Source organism: Lindgomyces ingoldianus (assembly GCF_010093535.1).
Source record: "Lindgomyces ingoldianus strain ATCC 200398 unplaced genomic scaffold BDR25scaffold_60, whole genome shotgun sequence".
NCBI classification, from domain to species: Eukaryota; Fungi; Ascomycota; class Dothideomycetes; order Pleosporales; family Lindgomycetaceae; genus Lindgomyces; species Lindgomyces ingoldianus.
In genome coordinates this window covers 162,543-181,293 of record NW_022985221.1, presented here as the reverse complement: position 1 = coordinate 181,293, position 18,751 = coordinate 162,543, and the positions used below count along the sequence as shown (strand labels likewise).

The 18,751-nt window shown below is 49.7% G+C and overlaps 7 protein-coding genes across 7 annotated transcripts; 5 read left to right on the top strand and 2 right to left on the bottom strand.

Annotated features, from left to right (window-relative positions):
* Positions 1 to 474: 474 nt before the first annotated feature.
* BDR25DRAFT_362898 (uncharacterized protein) lies at positions 475 to 2,460 on the top strand (the record flags this gene model as incomplete). The annotated part of the gene is made up of 13 exons (XM_033696645.1): positions 475 to 501; positions 528 to 588; positions 669 to 759; positions 850 to 1,248; positions 1,306 to 1,382; positions 1,436 to 1,488; positions 1,545 to 1,704; positions 1,746 to 1,834; positions 1,876 to 1,922; positions 1,949 to 1,972; positions 2,044 to 2,110; positions 2,170 to 2,305; positions 2,399 to 2,460. The coding sequence occupies 13 exons, from the start codon at positions 475 to 477 to the stop codon at positions 2,458 to 2,460; spliced, it is 1,293 nt and encodes a 430-aa protein (XP_033540197.1).
* Positions 2,461 to 3,353: 893 nt separating this feature from the next.
* On the top strand, positions 3,354 to 5,020 carry BDR25DRAFT_384655 (uncharacterized protein; the record flags this gene model as incomplete). Its single annotated transcript, XM_033697893.1, has 3 exons — positions 3,354 to 3,864; positions 3,960 to 4,310; positions 4,446 to 5,020. The coding sequence occupies 3 exons, from the start codon at positions 3,354 to 3,356 to the stop codon at positions 5,018 to 5,020; spliced, it is 1,437 nt and encodes a 478-aa protein (XP_033540196.1).
* A 68-nt stretch (positions 5,021 to 5,088) lies between these two features.
* On the bottom strand, positions 5,089 to 8,429 carry BDR25DRAFT_273230 (vacuolar protein sorting-associated protein 11). The gene is made up of 6 exons (XM_033687349.1): positions 8,387 to 8,429; positions 8,266 to 8,334; positions 7,279 to 8,214; positions 6,994 to 7,227; positions 6,608 to 6,943; positions 5,089 to 6,557 (listed from the first exon to the last, which is right to left on the bottom strand). Exons 1-6 carry the CDS (start codon positions 8,399 to 8,401, stop codon positions 5,229 to 5,231), a joined length of 2,919 nt encoding a protein of 972 aa, XP_033540195.1. The 5' UTR covers positions 8,402 to 8,429; the 3' UTR covers positions 5,089 to 5,228.
* Positions 8,430 to 8,862: 433 nt separating this feature from the next.
* On the top strand, positions 8,863 to 10,283 carry BDR25DRAFT_114074 (uncharacterized protein). The gene is made up of 3 exons (XM_033683621.1): positions 8,863 to 9,201; positions 9,255 to 9,284; positions 9,957 to 10,283. Exons 1-3 carry the CDS (start codon positions 8,974 to 8,976, stop codon positions 10,191 to 10,193), a joined length of 495 nt encoding a protein of 164 aa, XP_033540194.1. The 5' UTR covers positions 8,863 to 8,973; the 3' UTR covers positions 10,194 to 10,283.
* Positions 10,284 to 10,615: 332 nt separating this feature from the next.
* Positions 10,616 to 11,851, bottom strand: BDR25DRAFT_362893 (uncharacterized protein; the record flags this gene model as incomplete). Its single annotated transcript, XM_033696644.1, has 5 exons — positions 10,616 to 10,681; positions 10,742 to 10,901; positions 10,940 to 11,271; positions 11,317 to 11,789; positions 11,821 to 11,851. The coding sequence occupies 5 exons, from the start codon at positions 11,849 to 11,851 to the stop codon at positions 10,616 to 10,618; spliced, it is 1,062 nt and encodes a 353-aa protein (XP_033540193.1).
* Positions 11,852 to 11,933: 82 nt separating this feature from the next.
* BDR25DRAFT_337887 (aldehyde dehydrogenase, allergen Cla h 10) lies at positions 11,934 to 13,956 on the top strand. Its single transcript, XM_033693232.1, has 4 exons — positions 11,934 to 12,083; positions 12,209 to 12,608; positions 12,661 to 13,250; positions 13,304 to 13,956. The coding sequence occupies exons 1-4, from the start codon at positions 12,025 to 12,027 to the stop codon at positions 13,743 to 13,745; spliced, it is 1,491 nt and encodes a 496-aa protein (XP_033540192.1). The 5' UTR covers positions 11,934 to 12,024; the 3' UTR covers positions 13,746 to 13,956.
* Positions 13,957 to 17,029: 3,073 nt separating this feature from the next.
* Positions 17,030 to 17,635, top strand: BDR25DRAFT_320041 (uncharacterized protein; the record flags this gene model as incomplete). The annotated part of the gene is made up of 1 exon (XM_033691874.1): positions 17,030 to 17,635. The coding sequence occupies one exon, from the start codon at positions 17,030 to 17,032 to the stop codon at positions 17,633 to 17,635; it is 606 nt and encodes a 201-aa protein (XP_033540191.1).
* Positions 17,636 to 18,751: the final 1,116 nt, after the last annotated feature.

Here is an 18,751-nt window from a genome sequence, read left to right as displayed (position 1 = left end):
TTTGCAAAGCTATTGTCGCTTCATTTATGCGCTTCAGCTCCAGCAAAACTCCTTCCACATTTGTGTCTCCTTGTCCGCTGGCAAGGAGCTACACAAGATCGCGATTCCAGCCTCACCTAGGTAAAGTCTTGTTGTGTAGTACCTGCCCGAACACTATCCACAGCAAATGTTGATGGAAATTTATATCGATACGGACCCCCTTTCCTTTCCTATGTGAGCTTCATCTAGTGGTCCTCTTTCCCAGCGCCTAAGATGTATTGGGACCGTCATAAAACCACCGTTTAGTTTCCCAATAGTACTATTAGAGTCGGACCTTACAGTGCCCACAATCCAAACAGAGGCTACGTACAGTAGTGCGCCGAAGCCGTTACAAGAGGAAGTCAATATGAAAATCCAATGCCGACTTCACAAGGCACCTCCACCAAGGCACAAGATGAATTGTCCCAATCATTCCGACTGACAACAGCAACAACAATGACTAGATACGAGTTCGGAGTGGTGGTAATCTTGCGACGCAGTCAACGCAGGTTCGAGTCGAGGCTTCACAATCCGTGAAGGTGTCACTTCAGAGCAGGCAGTTCGAGCTCAGTCACTATATTAGTCAAGAGAAACTGTATTGGTAGTGAGACACTGCCATCCTGTCTGAAACTGCTATTGAGAAATGTAAGAATTGGCGTCAGTAAAGCCGACATCGAAGTATATGACGCATACTTTGGTGTATTCTGTAAAGTTTTCCAGCGTGGAAGGAAGCTTCTCAGCGTCTGGAGTTAAGCTAAGCTATTGTATTCTGAATTGACCGCCCTGGCTATGGCTACCAAATGGCTCTGATTACGAATGGAAATCTGCAAGACTATTTGAGGATGGAGCGATATTACGGCGATATTACCCCGATAGACCCACCAAACTCGGCTGGTTCGAGGACATGAGAAAGATACTCGCTCACACCCACGATCTTTCGGTCATTGTCGCCAATATTTGCCTCACAGAATCTCCTCCTTACGACAGCTTCTACGTTACATTTTCGAATTTCACTAAATCTACAATAACGTCCATCGAAACCGACATGGGGACCGTCGACGATAACAGCGACCCGATTTACACCGACATCGGTTGGCTTAGCACAGTAATGTATGAGATCATAACTGGGAGGTATTATGATTTCGACCTTTTAAAGACTAACCACCCTGCTCAACCCGGGCTATCTAGCCGAGAGAGGAGACCTTCCAAGCACTCACAGTCTCTGACTTGGTTCTGATATTAAGGAATCCTAGATCAAGTCTTGTAAAGGTGCACATGAACATTCAGGTGTGTTCCACTCAGTCACTGTAGGGTCAACGGCAGATGGATTGAAAGGCTTTTCGAGTGCTTGAGTGTGATGCGTGGTAGATATCAACCATAGAAACAACCCGTATTTTGGAGCTGTGGAGGTGTCCAGAGTCCAGAATCCCTAGCCCCAATTCTGGCTCCAAAGATTTAAGGATACAATACGTCCACCTTTATACCTATTATTGTCTTTTACGCAAGCAAGTTTTCCCAAGTCGTAGTTACAACTAACTTGTCTAAGCACCCGCGTGCCTGCTGTTGCCGTACTTGCCGTTCTTGCATTCGCAACACTGTCACACGTCACTATCCTTATTCATCTCTTCTGGACTCCAATAATATACGATATCATTTTGGTTGCCCACGAAACGTTAACTTACCCCTGTCACCCCAAATATCTAAAAATTCTCCTACTATTAGACCAGTCATACTAGCGTCGATATTTCTTCTTCATTTCCTTGCTTTCATTGTGGCCCTTTCTTTCAATTATCCAGCACACGAAGACTTCACAACAGTTTAACAACGACCCTTCTATTCTACTTACGCATTAATCAGAGCACCTCCCTTGATGCATTAACGCTTGACACGGAGAGTTTAGTCCAGTCCAGCGTCCTCCTCTCTTTCCCAGACCCAACGCCACCCGCTACTATAAGTTAACTTTCGATACCATACTTTCCAAACCCTACCTACCTAACTTAAACTACGGCCACCCCTCAAAATGAGCTCCGAGCTTTCTACCTTAAAAGATAGACGAGATCTGACACATCCTTCCGGAAGATCACATCCTCCCGTGGGTTTAAAACTTATCGGCTCTACCTTTGATTCTTAATGTACAGGGCGGTTTTGTAGGACAATATGCTGTCACATCTTTGTATCGTGTTGAAGCTGGGGATATCGATGCTTGAAGTCTGTGTGATGGGAGTGACACCCACCTATACACTCCTGCTATTCCTTCATTCACACTCAAATGCTATACATTCACGCCGTCTCCCTTTCATCTTTTTTTAGTTGGTCTAAACCTTTCTAAAATCCTTCCATCACCCCTCACCTAAAATGTCCGCCCCACCCTGCCCCTCAGCAACAATAACCCTCAACCCCAACACCTACGGAGCCAACATGCACTACGCCCTCATCATCTAAACTGTCATAAGCCTAATCTTCGCAACCTACCTCCTCCTCTCACCCTCTTCCACCCTCCTCCACCCTTCTCAAACCTCCTCTACTAACCGTCAATCCTAACCGCTCCCCCAACACCAGTACCCTAATCCAACTCCTAGTAATGATCATCTATAAAGTCACCACTCCTCTCCTCCTCACGATTCCGAATACATGTTGAGGGGTTGAGCTGAGGATTACGATGTATTAATTTCCAGGGGCTTCCGAGGTGCCGTTGATTAGGTTTTTTTATCTATTTGGCGGTGAAGGGGGGGGAGGAGACGGGGATGAAGAGGGAGGCATTGGTAAAGACGACGGGGAATTTGGTACCGCCGTTGGTTTGGAGGGGGTTTATGGTTTCTAGAAGGCCGGAGTGGATGGGGCGGTATTGGGATGTGAACGCGGTGTAGGGAATTGCATGTGGAGGGTTTTGGAATCCTACTACGTATGTATGCAAAGGGCCGGCATTTTTTACTAACGGACATGGAAAGTATGAGAGCTTCACAATTCAAATGTGGATACCTCCACTCTCCTATCTAGGATCCAACACATTAGTTCGTGGCTGCCATGATCTTCCCTCAGTTAAACGACGGCTAAATTATCCGCACTCTACATTTCCACAACAACCCGGCTTCATACTATTTAAACGGCGTTGCGTACATAGAGCCAAGATTGTTTCCCTCTATTCGCCTCTGCGCTACTATATATGTATCGTGGAAAATCTTCCATCCCCAGATTCCTAGATTCCTGGCGTTCGTACTCTTCTACTCCCATTCGCATCGCATTCATATAGTCCACCTCCCAGGCACAAATTCTGTCTACGTGATCATGTCCCTAAATTTCTTGTTCCGTGCACAAAAAACTTCCTCGGCCTCAACATGTCGATACCATTCCTCCAACATATCTGGATCTGGACCTGGATCGCCAACCTAACCCTAGCCAGCACATCCACCTACACCATCCCTCCCACCTCCCCCACCACCGCCGCAACCCTCGACCCCGCTCCCATCGGCCTCTCCTACGAATTCTTCACCTTCCCCTCCTACCGCACAAACGTAACCGCCACCCCGCAATGTGAAAAAAACCTCGCAGCCGCATACGCAGGAACCTACCCGCCAATCCGCATCGGAGGCACGACGCAAGATCGCGCGGACTATGACCCCAACCTGTCCGCGTACGTAACGTATTCTGTAGCAAGCGATAAAGATGCTCCGAAGACGCTGAAGTATGGTCCGAGGTTTTTCGATCTGGCAGGGGGGTATGAGGGGCGGGTTGTTTTGGGGTTGAATAGGGGGCATAACGATGTTGGGAACACAGTGGAGGCGGCGAAGAAAGCGAAGGGAGTTATGGGAAATTTGGTGGGGGTGGAGATGGGGAATGAACCTGAGTGTAAGTAAGATGTAGCGGGTTTTTATTTTAGCTAATATGAGGGAAGTAATGGGAATTTGTGTGGGAGAGAGTTGATGCTAATGGGTATTGTTTAGACTTCAAATCTGATGGCCAAGCAATCGCAAAAGGGACATGGAACGCAGCAACCGATGCAGCGAGCCAAGCCAACTGGCAAATGCAGGTAGGAAAAGCAATCGGAAACCTCATCCAAGCATCCAACTCTTTACAAAGTCCACCACAATGGGGCGCGGAGCAGTTGCTGAACGCCCAGAATTCCACGGCACTGGGTTATATCAAGACGTTCAGTCATCATAACTACCCAGGAGGTAGCATCCAGAGCTTGATGAGCCATGCAAATGTCGTCAAGAATGTAAATTCGTTTAAGAGCGATGTAGCCGCGGCAAGGAAGGCAGGGAAGGAGTATGTTTTTGGAGAGACAAACAGTGGTACGCCTCCCTACTCTATCGCCCGTCCCATCCCTGGACTCTGCTCCGCTACCCTGTATTATTATTTTTCTTTCGAATCTCTCAGCCTTCAAATACTCTCTCCACTCAACCCCAGCCTATCTAACTCGCCCCCAGCAACCGGCGGAGGTGCAGCTTCTGTCTCCCCCTCTTTCGGCGCCGCCCTCTGGGTGGCCTCTATTTCCCTGCGCGCCACATCCTCCAGCATCTCCCGACTCTACTTCCACCACGGCACGATCGGTGCGTGTCAATACTGCTGGTTCGGTCGCTACAGCATGGGGGCCCCCTACTACGGCGCCATCTTCGCCGCCTCCGCCTTCGGCGGTGGAAAATCTATCGTCGCTATCGATTCCGGGAATAGCGCATATGCCGCTTATGTTATTTTCGGGGCAGACGGGAATCCAGCGAGAGTTGCGTTGGTAAACTCGGAGTATTTTACTAGTGGTACGAGGGGGAGTCATGTTTTTGTTTTGGAGGGGTTGAAAGGGGAGAGTGTCCACGTGAAGAGGTTGACGGCACAAAGTGCGACGAGTAGGGTTGATGAGGGGAGTAGTCCAACGTGGGGTGGGCAGAAATTTGAGGATGGGACGTGCAAAGTGGTAGGGACGGAGGTGAAGGAGACTGTGAAGGTTGAGGGCGTGAGGGCGAGTGTGAGTGTTGGGAGTAGTGAGGCGGTGGTGGTATATTTGTGAAGAGGTTGGAAGATTCAGTAAATCTAAAAGTGAAAGAAAATATGGTTTTGTTTCTGTATAAACTTTGGGCGTTCTATTAACATTGGTCCATGAGTCGCATTCTCTTTAGCGACAGGAAGCACAATTTACTCACCATCTGTTGACACAAAGAACAACAGGCCCAAGGTCTTCCCATGCAAGTGTTATCAGTACCAAATCTATGTCCTTACTACTCGGTAGCACCGATTCCCATAACACCTCTTCCAAACCACTCACTCACAACTGCAAAACCATCTTTCCCTCTCCTCAAAGCATCCAAAAACATATCATGCCTCTCCGCACTCTCCACTTGGGCCTTTCTAATCGTCCTCACTGTTTGATTCTGCTGACTACAAATCGGACACTCGACACTCTCATTCTCAACATCTTCATCCGTGCTCAGACACCTCTGATGGAAAGAATGCTTGCACAAGAAATGCACGACGGGGAGATCGAGCGGATGCGGACAGATCTTACAGCGGGTGGCTTGGAAGACGACTGGTTTGGTGGCGAGGCTATTGAGTTCCATCTGCTTGGCTTCAGTGTCGGAGCGGAAGGTTTCGATTGTGCGCCGGTTTGTTGCGATTTCTTGTCGCTCGCGTTCGATGGTTGTAGCGAGGTATTTCTTGATCATGCCCATGGTCGCGACACCGTTTGTGCTTAATGTTTGTATGACCTGGAGAGGCGCCATAAGCCCGTCGTCGTCAATCTTTTTCAGCACAGCATGTAACTCTTCGCCGGCTTCCGCCAGGATTTCTGGGTCAGATGTGAAGTATGCCAGGGCTGCTGGATACAGTGCTGGTTCCTCTGGGCCGTATTTTCTTAGGGCTCGAATTGCGCCTTGGGTGTCTTGGGTGGATGTATATGAACGGAAGATGTCGAAGTGGAGACCCTGTTGTTCACACACTAAGATCGTGCCGTCTCGGAAGTTGGAGAGGTGGGAGAGTAAAAGGACATTAGAGGTATCGATCGGGATATTCTTTCCCTCGACGAGCTTCTTCGCCTTGTTTTCCCATTCTTGTCGTTCGCTATCTTTCTTGGAAGAGGCAGTGTGTAAGTACATTTCGAACAATGTGGTATAGAGATCGACCTTGTCGTCCTCTCTAAGATTCTCGGATTTAATGCACGCCTCTAAGAACACGATAAATTCCTGAGGGTGATCTACAAAGGCAGAGAAGGCAGTTCGGGGCTTTGGAGCTTTGTACTCAGGAGGTGGTTCGTCGATGCTCGTCTCGACAATCTGAGCCTGGCTTAAAGTCGTCTTTTGTTCGCCAGCAGAAGGAGGAGATTGTACATTACTGACATTCATGTACGGAAGAGGAAGGAGAGCAGCAAGATTCTGGACTGCATTAGAGGCAATACTTATACCCATCCCCGATGACACCGGGGCGTTAGGGATTACGATAGCATCTTTCTTGGGTCGGAAAGTGCCAGTATAGTAGTCAATGAAGATCTGAGTCGTGTCTTTGGGGCATTGTTGAAGGAGCACGGTGGCATATTTCATTAGGTTGAAGTAAGCCTTTAAAAGTTTAGCATAGGGTCAGGCTTTGCGCAGGATGTGAGTCTCACCACTTCAGGCTCTAACCGCCAGATGTAGGCCAATGCTTCAGCATATCGTTTCGAGTCTTCTATTAGAATGTCCACGACGAGCTCATGTTCACTATGCTTTCTGGCTAGGTACGCAGCTTGGTCATAGTAGCCCCCTTGACGACACATAGAGATCGCAGTATCAAGATCGAATTTCAAATCTCCCGGAGATTTGATGAACTCCTCAAGCTTATCGACATCTTTGAGCTTTGCGTAACAATTTAGAAGAAGGGTGGTATGATCGGATGTTGCTTTGTGGTGATCATGCAGCTCTTCGAGATACTCGATCAGGTTGTGGATTCTCTGGGTATCGAGAAACTGAGCGAGGTGTGAGCGGTGGAAGGGCGATGGGAGAGGAACAGACCAACTTTGCGGATTACTTGTGAAGGCTCAGTATTATCAATGGCCTTAAGGTACTGTTGCATTGCCAGGTCGTAGTCTTGCTTCTGGTAGAGATAATCGCCGAACTTTCGCAGGATAACGTTTTGCTGCGACGAGTCGAGACCTGCCCTCTGTGCAAGGTTGATAGCTAGGATGTAGAGATTGCGCTGGTACAAGATATCGAGCTTCTGTGCAAAAGGCTTCTCATGGTACCGGAAGATCTGCGTTTCAGTCAGCAACCCATTTGGATAAGAGAGACGATGGTAGTCCACCTTCCCATCCATGGTAAGCACAAAGAGGTCACCCCATTCCGACACAATGGCTTTCACTTGCGACGATATTTGTTCTTGGTGTGCCACAAATTTCGACTCGGTGTTAAGAAGTGTGAAGGTCGAGGTGTTGAAAACATCGTCAGAAGCTCCAATTCCAAAGGCCCTCAAAGGATTTGTGCGAGGCATTGCGTTCGTCTTTGGGGGAGATACTATCACAACATAGTCCTTAAATATTGTAATCATCTTCTTTTCCCCCTCACAACCGAACGGCGGTCCTCGGCCATGGAGGCCGTAGTAGTAGATGGCGTCGTTTCTCGCCACAACCACGTCACGTGTAGCTTTGTCGACTGCCATACAGCCGACACCACAGCCTGTCTCGTCAAGGGATTTTGCCGGTTGCCCTTGGCCCCTGCCCGATATCACCAAGGTTAAGATGCGTCCCGTGGTCGCGATATATAAAGTGGTGGTGGTTCCTTCCCGGAACTCGATACCGGTGATGGGCTCCTCTGACTCGAAGACGGTCCGCTGTCTCGCGCCACGATCATGTATGAGATCGCCCCGCACGACCGTTACTGCGCCATTAGCAAACCCAACGGCAAGTTGCGAAAGGTCTTCGAGGGCTGCAAATGCGGAAATGGGAAACTGCTTCCGACCGTTTTGGATTGTGAGGGTGCTTTGGCATCGAGGGATGCCGGACTTCTTTTCTAGCTTGTCCAGGGCCCATACTTTCAGAACAGGTTCGTTAGACAGGTCCTCGGCTATGGTGACAAGTAGTGATGTGCCCTGGACCTGCTTCATGTGCGTAATAGCGCCCGTATCATGGGCCTTGAAGGACCGCACGACCTTGAAGGCCTGCGAGAGGATGCGAACGAAGCCATCAGCGCTGCCGAAGAAGACACTTTCCGAGCCCGATGCGACCGATGTGATGTTTCCTGGCTGCGAAGGGGTGAGGAGGCTTTTCTAGAAAGTGAGAAGCGGGGGTGATACCTCAGCGAGGAAGGAGCTCTCATCGTCGGGGAGCTTGACCTGCGTGACGTCGAAGAACTTGAACTGCCACTTGGGCTTGGTCAGCATTTTCAATATCTGCGACTGTGAATAGCTTTCTTACCAGAGTCAGAGACATCGCGCTCAAGGTGCCATGCCTGGAAATGTAGCAGCTGCGCTCATGGCCGGGCAGGAGCTCTTGCGGCCGGGATGGTCGCGCTTGCCGGTCACAGAGCCGCACTAGACCTGTTTGGGGCTAGGCAGCAGCAGACAGAAAGCGCCCGCTGACACTGCCCATCTTGGCAGTCGCGAAAGCCTTTGTCTGCGCAGCCTCCCCCTTCTCTTCTCCCCTCTCCTACATAACACCACCACTCTCTCTCTCACCCCAACAAATCTTTCTCCATCTCCAACCGCCCATCCAACCATCAGTCTGCCAACGCGCAACAGCGGAGCGTTCAACCTCTGCTCTCCTTGACCCCGTTGTCCCATACTTCACAACACGCTCTTTGCAGCCGAGTGAGCGCGTCAAATTCTTCTGTCCTCATCGCGCCCTCCGTCGCTCTATCCCTACCGAGCTGCGCGCGTGTTTGCGACGGCCGTCTCTACCATAGGATCCGCATATATCCGACGAGCTTCCCCAAACCCGCCGTCGACTTCACTCCTTCCCGATCCTTATTCATCTGCTAAACTATCTCCACCGCCCACATCACAATGTCTGAGAACAAGCTCGAGAAGTCTCTCGATGAGATCCTCCAGGATCGCCGATCCAAGGGTCGCGGCCGCGGAGGTCGTCGTGGTCGATCTGCCGGCCGTACTGCCACCACTCAAGCGCCTGTCGGCGGAGTGTCGAAGTCGACTAGGCAAGCCAAGGGAAATAAGGCTGCCCCGTCTGCGCCAACTCCTGCCACTGGCGACTCCAAGATCATGATCTCCAACTTGGTATGCATCCCCCTCTCCACTTCCCCTCGAAGACAACTGCTAACATGTCGTAGCCCAAGGATGTTGACGAGATCACCATAAAGGTACGTGAGAATTGGTGAAGGCCTCTGCGCCTTTTATCATCTCATCGTCGTTATACGGGCTATCGCGAGTCCAACAACGTCGAGCGTAGTTTCTGCACCTTGCTCTATCCACGGTTCGGGTGTTCCTCACGGGCGTACGTGCCTGAGCGTCTTGCCGAACGGTATCTATCACGGCCAGTGCTTGGCAGTCACGGCGTGTCTATAGAACTTCGCAGACGTGCATGAGATGCTACCCACCATGAAGAGTCGGCGTGTTGTCTGACAGCAGTGTCATTTCGATCAGCGAGGACGGCAGCGAAACAAATTAGCACACGACAGCGCAAGACAGCGCCCGAAGCATCCAGCACCAACGGTCATCGCAGTTTCACAGAGGGAAAGAGCGCCGTGTTATCAGCAGACTGTGATCAACTAGTGCCTATAACTTGAACCGCACCCCACCTAGTGTCGTGCCGACTTCCAACGCTGTCTCCTGCCTGCCTCGCTGGCCGAATGCACTCGCCATGTCAAAGACGTCATTTCCGCACTTTGATTGGATTTCCCTTACCGGCGATACTCGAATAGCCTACTCTGCTTTCTACCTCCCGTTCTAGGACTCGAATTGCTTTCTTCTCCCCCACTAGTCACAACGCGAGCGTCAGGACTGTTAGTACGATTGACTAATACCAAGAGTAGAACTACTTCACCGAAACCATTGGCAAGCCGAAGAAGGTTCTCCTCCAATATGGACCAAACGGAGCAAGCCTAGGTAGCGCCATCGTCATCTTTCCCCGACCAGACCTTGGCGCGAAGGCGGCTTCAGAACTGAATGGGATGAGCATTGACAAGCGTCCAATTCGCGTGGAACTTCTCCTCAGCGCATCCGCCGTGCCGGCCATCCCCCAGAAGAGCCTCGCCGACCGAGTCACGTAAGACCCCTGATCACGTGTAGCTTGATAACGACAACTCACAAACCCACAGCCCTGCGAAGAAGGACAAGGATAAGCCCAAGCCAGCTACCAAGCCTGCCGGAGGCCGTGGGCGTGGCAACAAACGTGGGGGACGAGGCGGTCGCAGCACCCGTGGACCGAAGAAAACCACCGAGGAGCTTGATGCCGATATGGTTGACTATTGGAAAGATGGCACTGACGGTGACGCAATGGCCACGAATGGCGGCGGTGCTGTTCAGACTGCCGGCGGCGACACCAACATGGACGATGAGATGTTGTAAGCTGTCTCACAATCGGGGCGACCAGCAGCTCCTTTCGAGGTTAACCGAGCACATCTCCTATAATTTTCATCTTCTCTGGCTGCGGGACGGGTTTTATGAGTGGACTGGCTTAAATGTTCGATTTTCAGTGCTTTTCGACTAGGGATGGTCCGGTTGATATTTCGGTGTCATTGGCCGGGGAGAGGCCATTCTTGTTTTCCGGGCGGACGGCGATTTCAAAGGTCAAATTGCAACAACCTGTATACTAGACGGTGAATGGTGTCTCACTGTGCGGCGCTTCCTCGACCGACAGGTAGCTAATTGAAGGGACGGAGTTTATGATCACGAACACATGCAGCCTTGAAGTCCTTTGGGGTGCCACTAATGCTCGAAGAAGGGTGGCTATTGACTTTTGGGCTGTGGAGGTCAACCTAGGATTGGGTGGGCAATGGCTTTGCCATCGCCCTACGATGAATGTGGGTCTGGGTAGATGGTGAGCTGATGTTGAGGAGCTTTGGTGCAGCTCAGGTGTTCAGGATTCCCTTTGTGCGGGGGCAGCAACCATTGGTCTGCTCCCGCCAAAACGTGGTCATTCTGAAGCAGTAGCTTAGGTTCTATCACGACTTCCGGAGGTCCTTGCGGCTGAGGGGGAAATGGAGCGCTCATCCGATGGCTGGATCCACTCCGGAGAAGTAGTGAGTCTGCCTGGCTCGGGTGGCCGCATGACACGGCGCGTAGGTTTTGGAAGCTGTCGTTAGTCTCACCAGACAGCTCAGTCAGACTAGGGAAGTAGGTTGTGGTCTAGGTTTTGCGAGGGAGGGGTGCTAAGAAGGGGTAAAACGCCACATGGACTGCGGGCACCTCCTCGCTCGAATGGAAGCCGAGTGCATGGCTGGGATCGTGCTCGGCGGGATAGTGGGATACTGGATTTGGACAGCTTGCATGGGCCTCGGAGGATAGGGAGGCTGGTTCACACGTTGCTTTCAGGGAACTCTGAGTTTCAGGGCTGCGGTTTCGAGAGGGTTTGCTGACTGCCCGCTTTGAAATTGACATTGCAGAAGAATTGGAGATGGGAATAGCTCGGAAGTGATTAGTTATTTTGGGTCTGGGCCTGGTGCTAATTGGATAGGCACGAGCGGATTTGCGTTTTTGGTGGGCGATGCACCGGGTTGACGTAGGATAGCGGCGGCTTTTGCACCTTGCCAAAGAGATGGGAGGCGTTTGTGGGGGAGGGGTACACGCCACCGAGCTGCGAGAGGCGGGGCACGATAGAGAGCTCTCAAGGCTCTCCGGCATCAGCACCAGGTGCAACGCACGATCTGACTCGCTGGATTCAAGGGCGTTCGAGACGGGCTCCTGAGGTCCGAGGCAGCGGAACCATTGGGTGAAGCATTCCTATGATGCAACCATTCCCGGGTGCTACTTAAGTTAATGCCCGTCCCCCCCCTCACCACCCATCAAAGAACTGGTCCTCCTTTAAGCTTTCTTTCTTCCTTTGACTTCAGCTCTTGGATACCCCTCGATTAAGTTCCTAGTTCACATTTCACCGTCAATATGACTTCTGTCACACTCAAGACGCCGCATTCCGGCGAGTACGAGCAGCCTACCGGCCTGTAGGTACTCCCCTCTTCTCGGCCCGATGTCGTGCTATCTCGCCGCTGCCCCTCTCGCGCTTGCCTGCGGAACCGCTTGCTCCTCCTTTCCACTTTGATTCACGGTCAGCTGACAAACATCTCAGTTTCATCAACAACGAGTGGGTCAAGGGCGTGGACGGCAAGACCTTTGAGGTCATCAACCCCTCCGACGAGTCCGTCATCTGCTCCGTCCATGAAGCTACCGAGAAGGATGTCGACATTGCTGTCGCTGCTGCGCGGAAAGCCTTTGAGGGCCCGTGGAGGAAGGAGACTCCCGAGAACCGAGGAAAGCTCCTCGTAAAATTGGCGGACCTGTTTGAGAAGAACATTGACATCCTCGCCGCGGCCGAGTCATTGGACAATGGCAAGGCCATCACCATGGCGAAGGGCGATGTGGGCGCTTGCGCCGGTACCTTGAGGTATTATGGTGGTTGGTCAGACAAGATCGAGGGTAAAGTTATCGAGACAACGCATGATACCTTCAATTATACTCGCAAGGAGCCGGTAAGAACCGCACAGATTTTCATTACGAATCCAATTCATCTAACTTATCCAGATTGGCGTTTGTGGTCAAATTATCCCCTGGAATTTCCCTCTCCTTATGTGGGCATGGAAGATTGGTCCCGCTGTCGCCTGTGGCAACACTGTCGTCATGAAGACTGCTGAGCAGACTCCCCTCTCTGCCCTTATCGCTTGCAACCTCGTGAAAGAGGCTGGCTTCCCCCCAGGTGTGATCAACGTCATCTCTGGTTTTGGTAAAGTCGCTGGAGCTGCCCTCTCTGCGCACATGGATGTTGACAAGATTGCTTTCACTGGCTCTACCGTTGTCGGCCGCCAGGTCATGAAGGCTGCTGCCGGCTCCAACCTGAAGAAGGTCACTCTCGAGCTCGGCGGTAAGAGCCCGAACATTGTCTTCGACGACGCTGATATCGACAATGCTATCTCTTGGGTTAACTTCGGTATCTACTTCAACCACGGCCAGTGCTGCTGTGCTGGATCTCGTGTCTACGTCCAGGAGGGTATCTACGACAAGTTCATCCAGCGATTCAAGGAGCGAGCGGCGAAGAATGCTGTCGGTGACCCATTCGACGAGACCACTTTCCAGGGTCCCCAAGTCTCGCAGGTTCAGTTTGACAGGATCATGAGGTACGAAGTTCTCTTCAGTTATTCAGTCACTCAAAATATTAACGTCTTGATAGCTACATCGAGGCTGGTAAACAGGCCGGGGCCACCATCGAGACCGGTGGCAAGCGCAAGGGCGACAAGGGCTTCTTCATCGAACCCACCATCTTCTCTAACGTCACCGAGGACATGAAGATCGTGCAAGAGGAAATCTTTGGCCCTGTCTGCTCCATCTCCAAGTTCAAGACCAAGGAAGAGGCCATCGCCGTGGGCAACAACACGACCTACGGCCTCGCTGCCGCCGTCCACACCACCAACCTCAACACCGCCATCGAGGTTTCCAACGCCCTCCGCGCAGGAACCGTCTGGGTCAACACGTACAATGCCTTGCACCACCAGCTTCCGTTCGGTGGATACAAGGAGTCTGGTATTGGCCGTGAGCTGGGTGAGGCCGCGCTTGACAACTACACCCAGACGAAAACGGTGTCGATTCGTCTTGGTGATGCGCTTTTCGGTTAGACAATGGATGAGATATGTTATCATGTGCTACGATATGAAATTGTGAATTAAGATACTCCCGTGAGGAGTAGAAGAAGAAGAAGCAGAAGCGAAAAGAATGGATGCATGGAAAGTGCGAAGGTGAACCTGGAAACAAGGACAATATTCTCTCATCGCAATTGTATATAATTAGCAGGCTTTGATCGAGAAATTGAATTGAGTTGTAGTTGGCATGTCTATCCACCATCTTTAGGGGTATGTTTTAAGTGTGTGTGCGTTGTGTGGTTACGATAGGGTTGGGGCCCGGAAAAATATGGCTACAACGTATTGGCCATGGAAACCAAAGGTCAAAAAAGTTCTGCTAACGGGTTCATTCGAGTTAAATGTATGTAGGACTGCGAGAAAGGCATGATGAGAGGTTTGTTAGAGATGGTAGGATACATAGCCATGGATTTTGAATGATACTTGTGCTAATATGGTCCTACCACAGAAGTCTACAATGCCTTTAGAGTGGCCTCCAACTATCTATGTTATTGGCGAGAGAGGTGGACCTAGGTGATTGCCTGTCAGTGTAGTCGGACGTCTGAGGTCTTGGGAATTGCTCGAGACCAAACCTTTCTGGTGCAAATTATTTGTGAACAGCTACCAAATAGTAAGCGTGGACACTGTGGTGCACACAGCTATTAGCATGTTGAGTGAAAAGCCTAATGGGTAAGACTGGACAGGCATGTCAGCAGCCTTGGGGTAGCATGACAGTAACGGCAGAAAGGCGTCCTTACTACCACTGTATATAGAGAGGTCAATTGCCCGACCGAGTTCTTCCTTCAAGGAACGTCCGACGCACTCAAGTTGAGATTTCGAGAGATCTCGATTGCTGAAATTTCAAGAGGACAGTAAGTGGAATATGAAAGCTAAAACGTGAAGGAGAAATGAAAGATGCATAGGCGAAGTAGAAAAAGGGATGGCATCGGTGATGGGTATCAAAAAGTAGACTTAGAACTCTAACGGCCTGTCCAACCCAAAACTCCAAGAATGTATATCACTCGAGCTTCAAACTTTAGGGCCCCTTCTATGTTCTTCATACTTCATTGTAAATTAGCGTCAATCTCGCGCTTTCTATCCATTGGCAAGCCCACGCATGACTGGGCCGGCTTCCCAATTGCAATAATCGCAATACTTGTAGCCTCAAACATCCCAACAAACCCTCTTCTGAATTCTCGTGGGCTTGAGTTATTTTCCATATCGTGTAAAATACTTTGAATTCTTTATCTTAAAGCTTCGCTAGTAAAATACGAAAGCGCCTTTGGCTTCTTCAGTCGCAGCCATATCACCAAGTCGGGGAAGCTCGAAAGGGAAGTGCCCTGAAGATTGACGTTAACGGAGAGAAAAGGAGGTGGCTTCTTCAGACCTCATCATGTTTGATGTTATTCATATGACGTGTATGAACTGGGCAGCGAGCGTGACACTTTAAGGTAGATTTAACAAAACGTCCGTCCTTAGGTCGCGGAAAATCCACCATGCTGGAAATTTTTAGGGGCATGGTACGTTGACTTTGAGCGACTCTCACCCTATCCACTTGTTGAGCTTTGCTATAATTTTATATACGTAGTATACTATAGCTACATTAAACATCTGGGGCTCTTCCTATCGATAAATTATATCTGTAGGATCACTTTCGCGTACAATACGCAGAGAGTATCCATTTGTAGTGTAATAAGGCCCTTTGCCAGTGGTACTAAAGTTAAGTTCCTACTACTCCACAGTACTCGTGAACGGTCTTGTCTGATCCATAAAGGCTTAATATAATACTAGGAAGCCATTATTAGCCTTAGGTCTCCTGTGGCACGCAAGTTTGTGCAAAGTCTCACGCGGAAGAGTACTTCTGAACGATGTGGCTTTCAATTTCGGTTAGTGCGAACCGATCTGCACGTCTTCCATAATTATCGTGGTGTAATTTGCTTTGTCATAGGGTAAGCCAAGGTTGTAGCTCTCAGGCTTATGGCTGTGCAGATAACTCCAGAGCAGTCAGCAAACTGCAGTAACGAAAGTGGATGTGGTGGGTCCATGGTGGAAAATCTAACAAGCAAAGATATTCATCGCAAAGATTTTAACTATTCAGCATGCCCCCTACATAGCTCGTTGCAAACTCCGCCAAATCCGTTCTAGCTGTGATCATTGCACCCCTCCCGTCAAGACAGTACGAAACAGTGTTGACTGTTGGTGTTCTGGCCACAAGCCATCCTATTCACTGATACAGCAGGATGCAGCCACCGCTTCCAGACGCTTTTAATTGACTGGAGACCTTTTCGTGCTATGGTCGGTTCCAATCTATCACGTTTTTTGGACCCCACATCCCTGATGCAAGTGTGGTGACCCTGTATGAAATGGGTGTCACAGCAGATATAAATCTGATAGTGACTTCCTACCCCCGGAGTGAGGCTCTAAGGCTCAGATAAGACGTTTATAGACGTTTATATAAGTGTGGTGAGTCGTAAGAGCAATATGGTGGTGCTATAGTAAAGGGACACCGTTCTTCTAGAAAAAGAAGCCCCAGGCATCAGGCACGAAGGTGACGATATAAACGGAAGTTATAGGTAACTTAAGCTAATTCCTAATATTTAAAAGTACCTATAGCATACGACTTGTATACAATTATAGTAGATCTTAATATATACGTAATGTTATAGTCGTTTGATGTCAAAGTACTCCTCGTATTTTCCGGTGCGGTTGTTTTCCGCCGTTGAGGGAGGGACATTAATGGGTTTAGCGCTGCAAAGTCGGTAACTAGTCACACACTTTCATGGTGAGGATTGTCACGCCCCGAATTCCCCGGTAGCGAAGATGCCTCGTTGGGAAGGTCTTGGCGAGTGTTGAATGTAGTCGAAAACTGTTGAGTCTTTCCCTTCTTGTGACTCCGACAATTTCGTTCGGCAATCCTTGCGCAATCCTTTGTGTATTACGAAATTTACGACAAATACTCTCAAAATTTACTTGTCTGTAAATAGTTGCTGTTTGAGCCTTAGAATGAGTGAAGCAATTTCTTTTCTAGTTTAGGAATACGATAGTTACCAAGGCAAGAAGGGCCAAGTAAGAGTTATGAACCTTGGAATGACATCATGGAATCATATTTCCGCCCCACAGCCTCTAGAGCTAGAAATTTTGGAAGAAAAATCGGCCTTTTTAGCATTAATGTTAATGAAATTGATACTCCTACATCTTTTCCTCTCATCTTCGTCTTGGCTCACTTCAACATGGGCTACTAGTCTCCGGTCCGCAAAATTCCTATCATTTCAAAGCATTCCAAGATGAAGCTACAACTAGCTGTTCTTATCTGCTTCATTCTCCGACTTTATTGGGTGTTTGGGGAAAAGTACAAAGACAAAAAAAGGCAGAAAGAAGTTGACATTTTGTTGTTCTCCATGACCACAATCGACGGGACCATCGTTTACACCCCCCACAGGGAGTGGGACGGCCTTACCAGGACTCTATTGGGACTGATAGAAGAACCACGGGGAACCGTCGCTCCGAGAACCTTGACGATGATCCGCACTCGTTTGGCAATTGTTACCCGGAAGCTAGGTTCCACCCTCACTAACGACTGGATTTCTGTCGCAGTGCCTCTGGGCAGGACTGCGTCGACCTATACTAGTACTGGCCTCATTTCAACTCTGACTGTTGCCACAGGGCCCCAAAAAGTCGCGGTGATTGTGGAATGCGAAAGGGGTAAGGATGGGAAGTGGCACGCAGCACGATCCTCCGCGGATTCCACACTTCTCTATCAGTTACCTGCCATACCCATCCAGAGGCTGCATAAGTACGACATCTACAACCCAACGGAAGCGGAATGGAAGAAATACATCGTCAAGAATGGTGCACGGTGTTTTCCCCTTACCGCGAAATCTATCTCATAGACATATTGAAGACGCCGTAAAGCATTACTGCACGCGATTCCACGAATATGGGGTCGACAATGGAACGATCCATGTGTCGTTCCCTAACTTGGGATTAATCAAGTAGGGGTGGGGATCAGATACAACGCTTCACTCCACTGTAGATGAAGATAGGGATATGCTTGTCAAGATCTGCCAAGTGTATGGTGTTGCTGGGGTGGGGGTGTCCGTTGGTCTACGGTCTACAACATCCACGAAGCCTTCTGCCAGAGCTTGTTCATGGCTACGACGAATATATGCCTGAAGCATGGAGAAGGTTGGTTGGTGTACAACGGGTGTGTTGTCTCGGAGGTGGAGGCAAGGTTTGTTCCCAAGGGGATTGGGGCTCTTCTGACTCCGACGACTACAGGTGAACAGTGCTAACACTTCCTCCACCTCCACTATCAGCCTCACATTTTCTAATCCGCCCCCTGGTGTCCTGCCTCTATCCCATCCAAATACTGTCCATCAACGCACTGCTGTCAAGGTTCAAGTTCAACCTATTGAAGAGGCTACTGAACTAGCCACTTCTTCCCCCTCTACTTCCCCCTCTTCCCCCACAAGCTTATTCATGGCATCGACCTCTGCTATAGTATCATCACTTTCCTTTTCCACTCTTCCGTTTTCAACGACGATCTCGTCATTGCCTCCACCTTCCCCTCTGACACCTACTGTCTCGACCTAGACAGAAATAAGTCCACTTATAGCATACCATACATATTCCCGCCACCAGTAACTAGCGTTCCATAGGTTCCAGACCAGAAATCGAACATTCCCGCCACGATAGTCCAGAACAGGGTAGCCAAGGAAGGAAATGGGAAGTGGGAAGTGTGATACCATATCCAGTGTGTCCAACCGTTAGTTACGGAGCCTTTTGGAGGTTGTATAGTACAGTTACGGAAGAGTCGGCTGTTACTAACTAACTGTACGGACGAGATGACGTCGGTGTACGGTTCGGATACAGTAACTGAAGTATTATGAAGTAATTGCGCTGAAGCTAAAGACTATACCTAATTAGGAAGTTATAATACCCCTTGTAAGATCTACAGTTGTTAATCTTACTAGTAACAGCAATGTTATGTAACTAATTCCTCTATT

Excerpts from the sequence above, each read along its gene's own strand:
- BDR25DRAFT_114074 (XM_033683621.1), top strand. The coding sequence starts at position 8,974 with ATGTCTGAGAACAAGCTCGAGAAGTCTCTCGATGAGATCCTCCAGGAT. Across the intron at positions 9,202-9,254 it reads AGATCATGATCTCCAACTTG|CCCAAGGATGTTGACGAGAT; the intron begins GTATGCATCCCC and ends AACATGTCGTAG. Across the intron at positions 9,285-9,956 it reads TTGACGAGATCACCATAAAG|AACTACTTCACCGAAACCAT; the intron begins GTACGTGAGAAT and ends TACCAAGAGTAG.
- BDR25DRAFT_337887 (XM_033693232.1), top strand. The coding sequence starts at position 12,025 with ATGACTTCTGTCACACTCAAGACGCCGCATTCCGGCGAGTACGAGCAG. Across the intron at positions 12,609-12,660 it reads ATTATACTCGCAAGGAGCCG|ATTGGCGTTTGTGGTCAAAT; the intron begins GTAAGAACCGCA and ends TAACTTATCCAG. Across the intron at positions 13,251-13,303 it reads CAGTTTGACAGGATCATGAG|CTACATCGAGGCTGGTAAAC; the intron begins GTACGAAGTTCT and ends ACGTCTTGATAG.
- BDR25DRAFT_273230 (XM_033687349.1), bottom strand. Across the intron at positions 6,944-6,993 it reads CTTCACAAGTAATCCGCAAA|TTTCTCGATACCCAGAGAAT; the intron begins GTTGGTCTGTTC and ends CACCTCGCTCAG. Across the intron at positions 6,558-6,607 it reads GGCGGTTAGAGCCTGAAGTG|GCTTACTTCAACCTAATGAA; the intron begins GTGAGACTCACA and ends AAACTTTTAAAG.